Source organism: Erpetoichthys calabaricus, chromosome 5 (assembly GCF_900747795.2).
Source record: "Erpetoichthys calabaricus chromosome 5, fErpCal1.3, whole genome shotgun sequence".
Classification (NCBI taxonomy): Eukaryota; Metazoa; Chordata; class Cladistia; order Polypteriformes; family Polypteridae; genus Erpetoichthys; species Erpetoichthys calabaricus.
Window position 1 is genome coordinate 249000978 of NC_041398.2, and position 12926 is coordinate 249013903.

Sequence of the window (12926 nt, forward strand, 5' to 3'; positions counted from 1 at the left end):
CAATTATTCTAATGTTCTGAAATAAGTTGTATACCTCAATTTCATACAATTACGGCAGACAAACAACAACAACAATTATTTCTGTAGCACATTTCATATAAATGATGTAGCCCAAAGTGCTTTACAGGATGAAAAAAGAAAAAAATATAAAAATGAAATTAGGCAATACTAATTAACATAAAATAAAAGTAAGGTCCGATGGCCAGTTAGGACAGAAAAAAAAAAAAAACTCCAGACGCCTAATGTCTAAACATAACAGATTAAACACGAGTATTTACCGTATATACTTGCGGATAAGTTCTCCCGCGGATAAGTCAGGAGTTGATTTCGTTGTATATGTGGATGCAGCAATGCGCTGTATCAGCATGTGCTCCTAACCTCTCTCTCTCTATTGTGCCTACGTGACCACACGATAATACCCAAACAATTCCGAAGCGACATTTGCACTGATTTGTGTTTTTGGATCTCACACCCTCATACACCTTTATCGTAAGAGAATCGCTTATCTACGATGCAGCGTTCGATCAGAAGAAAATATGAAGCTGGTTTTAAATTAAAAGTCGTTGAAGTGGTGAAAGAAATTGGTAACTGCGCTGCTGCAACAAGACTCAATGCGTCTGGGAAACTGATAATGAGGTTGGAGGAGGCACGAAGATGTAAAAGAAAAAAAATAATTAAGTGACTCATTTTTGAACGGGCGTATAAGTCGGGGGTCTGATTTTTATGATCACATTTTTTTTTTGGGGGTTTCAAGACCCGAATTATATTTGAGTAAATACAGTACTGAATAGTTTCTTGAATATTGCACATCTTTATATAAAATACATCATGAGAATTTGAATATGGAATTGAAGAAATGAAATGGTAACCCAATCCATAGAGTACATTTTCTGGTAAAACTTCTATTTTATTAGCCACAAAATGTAAACTAACAAAGAATGTTGTTAAAGTATAACTTGGCATCTGAATAACAGGAACAATAAATCATCTACTGTATAATAAAACAAGCAAGATGCAAAAGCAGGAATAACGATGCATCCTGAGAGCGTCGCCTTTAAAGATGGAAAGTATAAAACCAGACAGGAGGCAAAAGGGTCTAAAGAGTCTGAGAAACGGGCATTATGGGGACACATTTTTGAGATGGAGTGCCGGTGAAGGTATGCTCAGACCCACGCGAATACGGAGGAAAGGTGTTGAAAGTACATGTACGGCAAAAGGTTGTAAATATTTTTAAATAATACTATTTAACATGGCTAGTTTTTTTTTTTTTTTTTTTATTATACTTTATTAATCCCGAAGGAAATTCCTTGGTTTTTCGCATGCCCCTTGGGGTCAGAGCACCAGGTCAGCCATTGTACAGCGCCCCTGGAGCAATTGAAGGTTTTTTGGCAGTGACGTGGATTCGAACCTGCAACCTTTGGGATACCAGCGCAGATCCTTATCCTCAGATCCACCACTCCGCCCTATTATGTGTGAATAACAATGATAACATAAAAGAAACAACAACTTGTAACATTCCGTTATTAAATTTTTTATTTTACGAAGGTAAATCAAAAAGTAGTTATGAAAATTCCATAGTAACTACAACAGTTAGAAGCTGACGCAGTGTGACACGTTTGCTGTGGCTTATGGGTAGCCTGAACACTCACAGCGCAGCACTGTGCTGCTAGTCTAGTTGAAAGCCAACATCAAATGAGCATCGGCGCTCCGCTGTGGGATTGTACCATTGTCAAACAGATTTCTTTAGGCAGAAGGAGTGAAATCTACTGAAATAAAATAAAATATGCTTAAGAACACATGATTTTGAGGAAATAGCTTTGACTAGAAAATGCCTAACTTATCCTTTGAGAGCGTTTGAGAATGTTAGGTTACATTTATAGAAGCTGACTTTTTATGTAACCACTAGGGGGTACTGCAGGATAACCTGAGATGTTTGTTTTCTCTGAGTCATACTGCACTGGTGTGTGCGCAGATGGCAGGTGGGAATGGTGCTGAAGAGGATTTTAAAATCTGTCTTTCAGTCCAGAGGAGGTGCACAGATGGTCAACTACCAACTGCTTATCCTTCAAAGGCTGTGTCTGCAGTTGATAACTTCTGTGCCTCTTGACTTAGTGAATGAATAAACCGTCAATCTTTGTAACTGCCTTAGATCTTCATCTTTGCTTACAACTCTGAAACTCCATGTGTAGTGCCTTTCTTATCTACCCATATAATATAAAGTACATAAAGCTTCAGTATGTGTGTAAGCCTCCCCTTCAGAATGATCACTTTCTTAACATGTTGTTGTCCCTTTACAAAATGACCCCCCCACCCCATTTCCATATCTAAAGCACTTTCACAGAATGTAGTTATAAAATAAAACAATCTGCATTATTCTTAATGTTTGACTCTTGTCTAATGTTGCTCATCCCTTAGTGTTTTGTGCTTCTGATTCCAGGATTGCAACAGGAGGGTCTCTTCAGAGTCAATGGGAGTGTGAAGGTGGTCAATCAGCTGCGACAGAAGTACGAGAGCGGAGAGGAAGTGGACCTCGCTCAGGATGGGGATGTGTGCTCAGTCGCCAGCCTCTTGAAACTGTTTCTTCGAGAGCTGCCTGGGGGCTTAATTCCCACCGCAATGCAGCCAAGTCTAAAGGAGCTGTCTGAGGGTGAGTGGAAACAGGCTGGTTTGGATTTCAGGTGGCTTAATATAGTCAAAGTTCAAGTGGGTTTTCAATGCATATTGATAAATGTGAATATAAAATAAGTAATGCGGTAATGGTTTTCCCCTAGAAAAATGTAATTAGCATGTGGTGCTGGATCCTCACCAGGGAGGTACAGAAGTCATTCGGTTATTTTCTAACCTGCTTAATCCTGAACAGTGTTGCAGGGGTCTGCTGGAGCCTATCTCGGCTAGCATTGGGCACAAGGCAGGAACAAACCCAGAACAGGACGCCAAGTTATAGAAGTGGCACTGGTAAATGATTTAGTTAATGCAAGGAGCGTCTTTTTACAGCAAATGTGGAATATATCCAAATTTGAACTGAATTAAAGTAAAAGGCTTACCCACAAAAAGGCATATAAAATTTTAATGAAATCACATTTTTATAACTTGTTACAATATACTAGCTGTCTTAGCCAGCACGGGGTCCTAGAAACTATTGAAATTGTCAGAAAAAAATTGAAATATAGAGATGTCAGGTAATTGAAAGGAACTACTCTGGGCATCTCGCTTCTAGGAGATTTTAGTTTTGCCGACGTGCTCATGTTGCTTGTGTATCCTCGGAAGTGGAGCCCTTACCGCGACTCCACCTCTTACTTCTGGGCTGGACAGACAGACAGACAGACACTTCCACGCGTACATGTTTATATATAAGATAAAGAGGTTAGGACACTGGATTATAAATTACATTTCTGAGAGATGTTGAGAATTGTGGGAATGACTTTGCTTTGAGAGTAAAGGGAGGATTACAGTATTGCCTATGTGCCGTGTCAGATTTATGTCTCAAAACAATTCACAGTGATGTTTAGGTGTGACGTGTCACATCTAAATGTTAAGTCTGATGTTTCTCAAGTCACAAATCTTTTTACAGTTTTTGTCTACATTAATTTACTATGAAACGTTGTGTTCTGAATTGGAGAATTCTTTTGTAAATTTTAAAAATACAGTGCCTGTGTTTTTTGTTTTAAAATGAGTCATAAGTCCAAGCAAATAAGGGTTATCCCAAATTTTTTTTTTTTTTTTTTAAATAGGGAGTTTTGATGTTTGGAAATTCAAGTAGATCGCCTTCATGTACACAACTTGTATACAACTTGATCTCGGTTCCTTTGGTTACATTTTTCCCATTGTTCTGGATACCCTTACAGTACAATCTCTAGCTGCCCAAAGATATTGATGTATAGCTTGCTGGACAGCCTCTGTGTTTCAGAGTTTTCATATTTGTTCCTAGTTGTGTATTGCATGTAGGTCAAGGTAATGGTCAATTTGGCAGCCAGTCAACCTAAAACACCGAAATAAGAACCTTACCAGAAATTATACAAACACATACTCCATGTTCTTCCCAGAAATTGTTTCTAGCCAGGTGGCATGAAGAAGTAGCCAGGTGGAGCGGGATGGGGAAATTTGGTGGTGGGGAAAATTAAATGTGCTCTATTTTTATTAGTTAATTATTATTAATTATTTTCCAATGCTCAATATGACTTCCTTTTTTCCCTCATCAAGGAACACTCAATATCCCAGAATGGCCAAGCGAAAACAGGATTTTAGAATTTTTTTGTATATTTAAAAAAAAAGAAAACTGAAATATTACATTGATACAAGTATTCAGACCCTTCAAGTAGTACTTAGTTGAATCCCTATGGTTTGGGGTCATCTTAGGTCTGACTTGACAAACTTCACGCACCTGAATTTGATCATTTTCTGCAGTTCTTCTCGGTAGCTCTGTCAGGTTGGAGTGATACCGCTGGTGAAGAGTAGTTTTCAAATCTCTTCAGAGATGTTTCGATTGGGTTCAAGTCTGGGCTCTGGCTGGGCAGCTCAAGAACATTAAGTTTTTATTACTAAGTCACTAGTTTACTGTCTTTGCTTTGTGCTTTGGGTCATTGTCCTGTTGGCAAGTAAACCTTCAGCCCAGGTGGAGAGCCAGAGCACTCTGGAGCAGGTTTTCATTAAGAGAATCTCTGTTCTACGCTCTGTTCAGCTTTCTCTCAATCGTAACTCGTCTCCCATCTGTGCCCCTGAAAAACAACCCTTCAGCATGATGCTACTACTGCCATGCCTCACCACTGCAATGGTGTTGTGCAGGTGATGAGCAGCTCCTAGTTTAGACCATATGTGATGTTTAGAACTGAGGTCGGACAGTTCAGTCTTGGTTTCCTTTTTTCAGATTATCTTGTTTCTCACAGTCCCAGAATCCTCTACCTGCTTTTTTTGTAAACCTCAAAAAGGCTCTCATGTGATGTTTGTCCTTTCTGCCATAAAGCCCAGATGAGTGTAGTGTTGCAACTCTAGCCGTGTGGAGAGATGGCCTACAAGGCTCAGTTATCGAAAGCCAGAGTGAACCAGAAGTTCATTAATAATGTAGACTGTTAAACTGATAGCTTTGAAAGATTAATATTAAAGTCATTTTAAAATGTTAAAATCAATACTTACTGATATTTTGACACTTTTGATCACAGCATGTTTAAAATAGACTGGGGCCGAACCAGTGTTAAGACAATTATTTATAATGTCCAAAATGCTAGGCTCAACCACATCAAAAACATCTTTAAGACAACGAGAAGGAACAATATCTAGTGGACAGCTTTAAAGTGACTAATAGCTTTTGCCAAAAAAAGAGAAGAGATGAAATCAAACAACTTAAGAGGCCCAGATAACATTGATCCGCGAGTGTTTAAGGAGGATAGCGAGGACATGTATAAACCCTTGACACACATTGTTCAGAATTTCCACAGTCTGCAGTGACTTACTATGGACTGGAATATAGCCAATATTATCCCATTATATAAAAAGGGTGATCAGGCAGATCCAAGCCACAGTGGACCAGTAAGCTTAATGTGTCAAGTCAAGTTGGGGAGCATGCACTGGTACAGTGCGTTGCCGCACCCACTACACGATGAAACAACTCTGGATCCGGTTGCTGGATATCCTGGCTGGTCTGTACACTGGTACTGTGAGTGCTGTGCAGAGTGGAGGCAGAACCTCTGTGTTTTTCCCAGTTGATTTTGGGGTTCGTCAGGGGTGTGTTCTGCTCTTTGTTCAATGCTTGTATGGTTATGGGGTCCAGAGGTTGTTGGTGAAGATTCTTATTGTGCATCACAGGTAAATTTAATGTAAGGAATTCTTAAAGAAATGATTGAGCAGCACACAGTAAGAACAGGAGTTTCACTTAACAGTCTGCATGGGCTCAGAAGAGGGAGGTTACATTTTACTGACATGCTTGAATTCATTGAGGAAGCAACAAAAGGATATAAGCAGAGTGGAGCCTATGATATTATTTATGTGGACTTTAAGAAAGCATTTGATAAGGTGCCCTATCAGAGTTTGGGCTTCACACTGAAAGAAGTGGAAGTTCCGGGTGCTGTGTGTAGATGGGTACAAAATTGACTAAAACACAGGAAGCAGAGGGTGATGGTGCCTTAACAGAATCGGATAAGGTTGAGAGTGCTGTCCCACAGGTGGCAGTGCTGCGACCGCTGCTATTTTTAATATATTTAAATGATTTGGACAGTAATATAAGTAACAATCTGGCAAGAATCAGTTGAATCATCACAGAGGAACTTGGATAGCATACAGGCTTGGGCAGATTCGCAGCTAATGAAATTTAATATCAGTAAATGTAAAGTATTACACGTAGGAAGTAACAAATGTGAGGTTAGAATACATAATGGGAGGTCTAAATATCAAGAGTACACCTTATGAGAAGATTTAGGAGTCCTAGTGGACTTGTCAATATCAACTGCCAGATAATGTTCAGCAGCCATTAAGAAGGCTAACAGAATATATAGCGCCCTGATGTGTAGAGAACAAGTCCAAGGAGGTCCTGCTAAAGCTTTATAACACACTGGTGAGGCCTCATCTGCAGTCCTGTGTGCAGTTTTGGTCTCCAGTCTACAAAACAGACAAAGCAGCACTAGATAAGGTCCAGAGAAGAGCAACTCGGCTGATTCTGGGGCTACAGGGGATGAGTAATGAGGAAAGTTTAAAAGAGCTGAGCCTTTAAAGTTTAAGCAAAAGGGAATCTTCCCATGTCTGCGTGGGCTTCCTCCCACAGTCCAGTCCAGTGTGCGTTTGGTGTGTGTGTGCGTGTGTCCTACAGTGGGCTGGCACCCTGCCCGGGATTTGTTCCTGTCTTGTGCCCTGTGTTGACTGGGATTGGCTCCAGCAGACCCCCCGTGACCCTGTGTTTGGATATAGCGGGTTGGATAATGGATGGATTGATAATGGTCTACTTAGGAAAAGGTTAAGTCTACCCTTCAAAGTTGCTGTTACCCCCTTTAGCAGAAATGACTTTGCTGCCCGCCAGTCTCTGATATTTTTGACTGCTCCTAAATACAAAGTTCCTTCAGTTGCAAGATGTTGAAACAGTTTCTTTAGATCTGCTTTCTCAACGCCTTTGAGGATTTTAAATGCCCAGAGGAGGTCCCCATGCAGTCTCCTCTACCTGAGGCTAAACGGGTTTAATTCTCTGAGTGTGTCACAGTAAGACATGTCCTTAAGTCCCATGATGCACCGGGTTGCTCTCATCTGCATAGCTTCAAGTAATGCTACATCTTTCTTGAACCATGGTGACCAGAACTGCGCACAATACTCCAGATGTGGTCTCACTACTGCATTATATTGTTTGAGCATAACATCCCTTGATTTATATTCAGCAGTTTTTATGATATGACCTAACATTTTATTTGCCTTTTTAATTGCTTCTGCACATTTATTAGATGGAAATATTGTGTCAACATAAATACCTAAATCTTTTACAGATGTTGCTTCCTATAGCTCATTGTCTCCCATCTTGTGTTTATAATTGATGTTCATTTTGCCCATGTGTAGCACTTTGCACTTGTCTCCATTAAACTGCATTTTCCAGGTGTTTGGCTATTTCTGAAGGTTATCCAGGTCTTCCTGAATTATATTTGCTGCCTCCTCAGTGTCTGCTGTCCCTCCAATTTTAGTGTCATCAGCGAGTTTGACAAGTCCACTAACTACACCAGAGTCAGTGTTATTACTATAGCAGTCCAAGGACAGACTCCTGAGGGACTGCACTGGTGACCTCGCTCCATCCACATGGAGCTGACCTCACTCATATGAGTGAGTGGGGGGTGAGTTAGAATGTAGGACGCATTGTGATGGACCGTTGCTCCATCAGAGTCTGCTTCCAGGATAGGCATTGGATTGGGGCGTAAGACAATTGGGGGATGCAGGAACAAATTCTACAGTGTTTCTGCTGTTACCCATATTTAATATTTAAGACCACTTTATAAGAGTAGATTAAGAAGCTCTAAAAGAATTCCCATCTGAATGTGTAGAAAAATGGCAGCTGGGAGCACAAATACGGCTAAACCGCTAGTCTTTTCCGTAAGTTGTAGATTTCAGTACATTTCTGTGCAGAGTCCAGTGAAATTCATTTGTGCTTGTCTTCACAACATGCTACATGTCACCTGATAAATGTGTCTGTCTTAGTCACAAAATGAAAGTGTGTTAAAGGCAGGTTAATATGATTAATCTATATATATAAAAGCCAAATACCACTAACTCACTCATCACAAAATCTCCTGAACCTTGAGGACTTTGGAATATAGGCTACCCTTGGCCCATAGGTGCTCGCTAAGAAGCGGTTTTAAAAATTTCATGGTCCAAGTGCAAAAATACTTAATTTTTTAGACCCGTTTGTATTTCTGTTCGCTTTTCATGAGAGAACTACTTAACGGATTTAGATCGTTTTTTTTTTCTATAATTTGCTAGAACATTCTGTTGATTTTGCGACTTTCTCATTGTGTGAAGTATCATACTTTTCTTGCGGTACCGATTTATTAGTGCGAATCTGAGAGAGACTCATTGGAGGACGGGGGCCTCATCACTCACATGCCAGCCTCGGCCGTAACCTTAACTCCGCTTAGTTAGCGAACGAGAGAATGACTTAATGGATTTAGATCTTTTTTTTTCTATAATTTGCTTGAACATTCCGCTTGATATTGCGACTTCTCTCATTGCGCTAAGAATCAGAGTTCACTTGCAGGAGTGATGTATTCACGCTAATCCGAGACAGAAGCAGTGGGCCGTGGGGATGGGGAAGCCTGACGTCAGGAGTTGGGAGCCGGGCGGGACCCTCCTCACTGTCCTGTTTCTCTACTACGCGGGCAAAACTGTGGGGGAAGGCTAGTACTATATAATGCTGGGAGAAATGGTGTGTAAGAAATGTTATAGAGCCCAGCATGACTAGATAAATGAAGAAGCAGTGTTGCTTCAGCACAACTTGCACTGAAGTGTTCTTATTAGGGGCTGAGATGCAGAAATGGTGACTATTGGCTGATTTGTTAATCTCTTTCTCCCTCTTGTTTATCTACAGGCCCCAGTGACGAGGAGCAGCTAAAGCAAAATCTAAAGGAATTTATGAGAACATTGCCTAATGACCATTACAATCTGTTGAAATACCTCTGTGGCTTCCTGAGTGATGTGGAAAAGGAGTGCAAGCACAACCGAATGAACGTGCACAATCTGGCTACGGTATTTGGACCAAATCTTTTATAGTAGGTAGCTCTAATTGTCCTTACTCCTTAGATCTTCAGCCCAGGTGACATGGTAATGACTGATTTTTAAAGAGTTAAAGAGGAATGAAATGAAAAACAGAAAATCTGCTAAGATGAATGTAGCAAAGTGCTAGGACTCCATGTTAACAAACCACATCACAAATCGTGTCACTGTTTTCCTGAAGCACTCACACAGCTAAAGAGGTTAATAGAAAATACAGTGTGTACGGCAACAGATGAAAACTCTGCTCATGTTTCGTAAGCTGAATTCCACCTAACTGAAACATTTACTGTGAAAGGAGTGTGATCAAATAGGGTGTAATGCAGGGGGTCCAACTCGGGTCCTGGTGGGCCGCAGTGGCTGCAGTTTTTCATTGTAACCCTTTTCCTAATCAGTGCCCAGTTTTCACTGCTAATTAACTCCTTTTCCATTCATTTTCATAGCCCTGTTTTTAAGTATGCAGTCCTCTGAATTGATTCGTTTCTTCATTAAATGGCAGCCCAACAGAAATGAGACGTCAAACAAGCCGACAGATGGCCAGCTAAAGTGGAATGTCAAACTTCAGCCAATTTCACTCCAACCAGTTTCTTAATGAGAAGACATTTCTTGCTGTTAATTATTTATTAGTTATTGAATACCATGACCTGTTGGTGCTCTCGTTCTGCTACAGCAGACTGCTGATTTTTCTGTTTTTCCTAAGACCGCCATTAAGATGTTTTGGTGACCCAATCAGACCAACATGACCGAGACCTTCACCTTTCTTTATTTTCAGGTGAGCTGGTCATGTGGCGGCTTGTTTTGTGTCTCATTATTGTTTGGTTGCTCATTAAGGAAGAAGAAATAACTAAGGTGTCTGAGTCACATCAATTAAAATGAAGGCAAAGCAAGTTAATCAGCAGCAAAAACGGCTCACTAATTAAGAAGATGGTTAGAATGAAAACATACAGCCACTGTGGCCCACCAGGACCGGAGTTGGACACCCCTAGTGTAATGAAAAACACACACAAGCATAAAGAGTTGGCGCACACATAGACAAATAATATATAATTGAAAATAAACACTAATTATAAACATGTCAAAAAGGGGGGTGGGGGGAAGAAGTCTTCATGGATGTGAGTGTCAAAGTGACTGCCCCAAGGTGGTGACACTTCCAGTTAAGTATAGGCCAGGCAGGAAGAGGTGGGTGCCAGATACCAGAAGTGATATCCTAGGGTGGTAAGGCTGCCAATCATCTGGTATGTAAATGAAGGAAGAGAAGAGGCGTTAATAAACAACGCCACCTTGTGGATCAGCATCAAATTACCACCATCAGAACCTTTAAGCTGTCCCTAAGGTGTACGTGGGTGACAAGGGGTTATTGATTTATGTCCCATCTAGAGGTTCTTCCTGTTTTGCTGGGATAGGCTGTTTTCATTTAATGAAATGAAAACAATGGATTGATTAATTATTATGGATAATGAGTTATGTTATGGTGCGTCTTACCCTTCACAAAAACACTGTTTTTATTATGGATTAATTATTGATATATTTTATTTATGAAGATCTTGCACTGGCCTGTTGGAATACTGTTTATTGAAAACAGAAACACTATTGACCTTTGGTGCACCTCCTCTTGTTGTTCTGCGTCCTCATTGCTCAGTCCATCTTGGTTTCGTGACTGTTGATGCCCCAGGTTCAAGTGGAAGTCTGCTAGCTGCTGGCAACCTGGACATCACAAGCAGTAATCAGCAGTTTTGACTGACGGCTCCAGAGACCTACTTTCAAATCCTGATCTGGTTATGGTCAGTATGTTTTTTTGCTAAAACTCCCAGTATTTTTTCTTCAGAAACACCAGTTTTCACTTGCATCCCAAAGTTATGAATGTCAATTGAGGACTCTCAAACGGTACAAGCAACCTGTACTTTATATAGTGCCTTTAGAGTAAAGACCATCACAAGTGTCTTGTGACCTGTTTCAGTGGTTAGTACCCTGCTATAACAAAAGTCAATAATTAACACCACTGTTGAAGAATGGTTTGCTCTTCTTCAAATTCAATTCCATTTTTACATCCTGAGCTGAGGATCCAGGGAGGCCCAGCGACTTTAATGAAATCCCTCCTCTGGGATGCTGCATGCCAGTGCAAAGATTCTGAGAAGAGTTTTCACGAGAACTGCATAAAGGCAGCTTTTTTTTCCCCCCCTCTCCACAAAACGTTCTTTAGTGTCACCTTTCAGAATTCCTCTCTAGGTTTTTAGCAGGCCAGTGCAAGTTTTCTGCGAATAAATCATGATGGAATTGGAATCCTGTGCCAGCAGGCACACATACGAGTCACATTTGTACCTTTTCTCTGAAGCTCACCATGAGCTTTTCAGTGAGTGCAAGGTGAGAAGGTCTTTTACTTTTGACAGCTTCCAGTCCGAAGGTGGAGATGATCTGCTGTTTTTTTTTTTTTTTTTGTGCAAATATGCTTTTAGTGGCATAGCTTTTGAGGAATTCAATAATAGCCGAGTGTGGTACGTGACATGGAAATAGCTTGGCAAACACTTTTTTTGTCCTTATTTCAGGCAGATGCATGATACATGTGCGCTCCAGTTAAATGAATCTGCTCATACAAGTGAGTCTGCTCAGTTGCTTGCATTTTTGAGACATTGCTTTGAAAAATTTTGACTACATCAGTACTTGACAAAAGTTAATGAAGTTCCTGTTACAAACGGGCATGGGACAGTGGTTATGTGACACAAAGTTACCATGAAAGTTGATACATTCATTCATTTAGAATTCTAAACTTTGCACATCTTTCTGTATTATGTTTGGTTTTTTTTTCTCCTTTGTTGTAAGTTTTCTTTAAGCTTTATTTTCTTTCTTTTGGATTATTTAGTTTGAGAAATAAATACATTTTCTTGGTTTAGTTTTAAGTGTGCCACACTGCCACTTTCGAGTCTCAGTATTTTTTTGGTAAGTTACTAGGACACACTACATCGTTGCTAAGAAATGTCACACATGACGTCACAAAGAATCTGCTACAAAATATGGCACAGCACTTCAGCTTTTTGTCCAAGATTCCGGATTTAAACTTTGATTAGTGCTTGTATTCCGCTCAGAGTGTTAGGTGTTCTGGTAAATGACCCATAACTTCCGTTAACACTGGTCAACAAGCATTTTGCTACTGGGAGTCTTTCACCTTTACTTTTACAGGTTTCATTTGATGACTCCAAATCTGAAAACCATTTTCGTCCAGTACGTCCCATTTTTTAGTTATGGACAATTAGGGTGACTGGACAGTAAAGGCAGATAACCATTTTGATAAATACCAGTAATTCCACTAGGGATGCCATTGAGATAAATGATTTTGCCACACATTACTAACAGCTGTGAGTTGTTTACCTTGTCATTATTATTATTGCTATTTTTTTTGATTATTTATTTTTAATTAGCAGAAAAAATATTTGTTATTGACTCTAAAGCATAATGACACAACTCAGACATGACACTGCAGTAGGTCGAGGTTTTACTGTTAAACATAACATTGCATTTCAGGACATTTCATTCGTTAGATTCACCGTTACTTTGAAAATTCTGTCAAGGCGATGGACAGAAACAGCGATGCATTTAAGAAATAAGTTTGGTCTCGAGAAATAAGAAATGTGTTTTTGTTGTTCCTGAAATCCGTGAACTGATGCTTGATGAGGAGTTCACAAGGAAAGTGAAGCCCACTGAATCGG

General features: G+C 40.1%; 1 protein-coding gene across 6 annotated transcripts in view; it reads left to right on the top strand.

Moving 5' to 3' along the window:
* The window catches only part of fam13a (family with sequence similarity 13 member A), a 242902-nt gene that overhangs the window by 39082 nt on the left and 190894 nt on the right, over positions 1 to 12926 (top strand). For all 6 annotated transcript variants that reach the window (XM_028802748.2, XM_051928116.1, XM_051928112.1 and 3 more), the window contains 2 exons: positions 2438 to 2647; positions 9044 to 9224. In XM_028802748.2, the coding sequence (XP_028658581.1) occupies positions 2438 to 2647; positions 9044 to 9224 (391 nt within the window). The remainder of the gene's footprint in view (positions 1 to 2437; positions 2648 to 9043; positions 9225 to 12926) is intronic.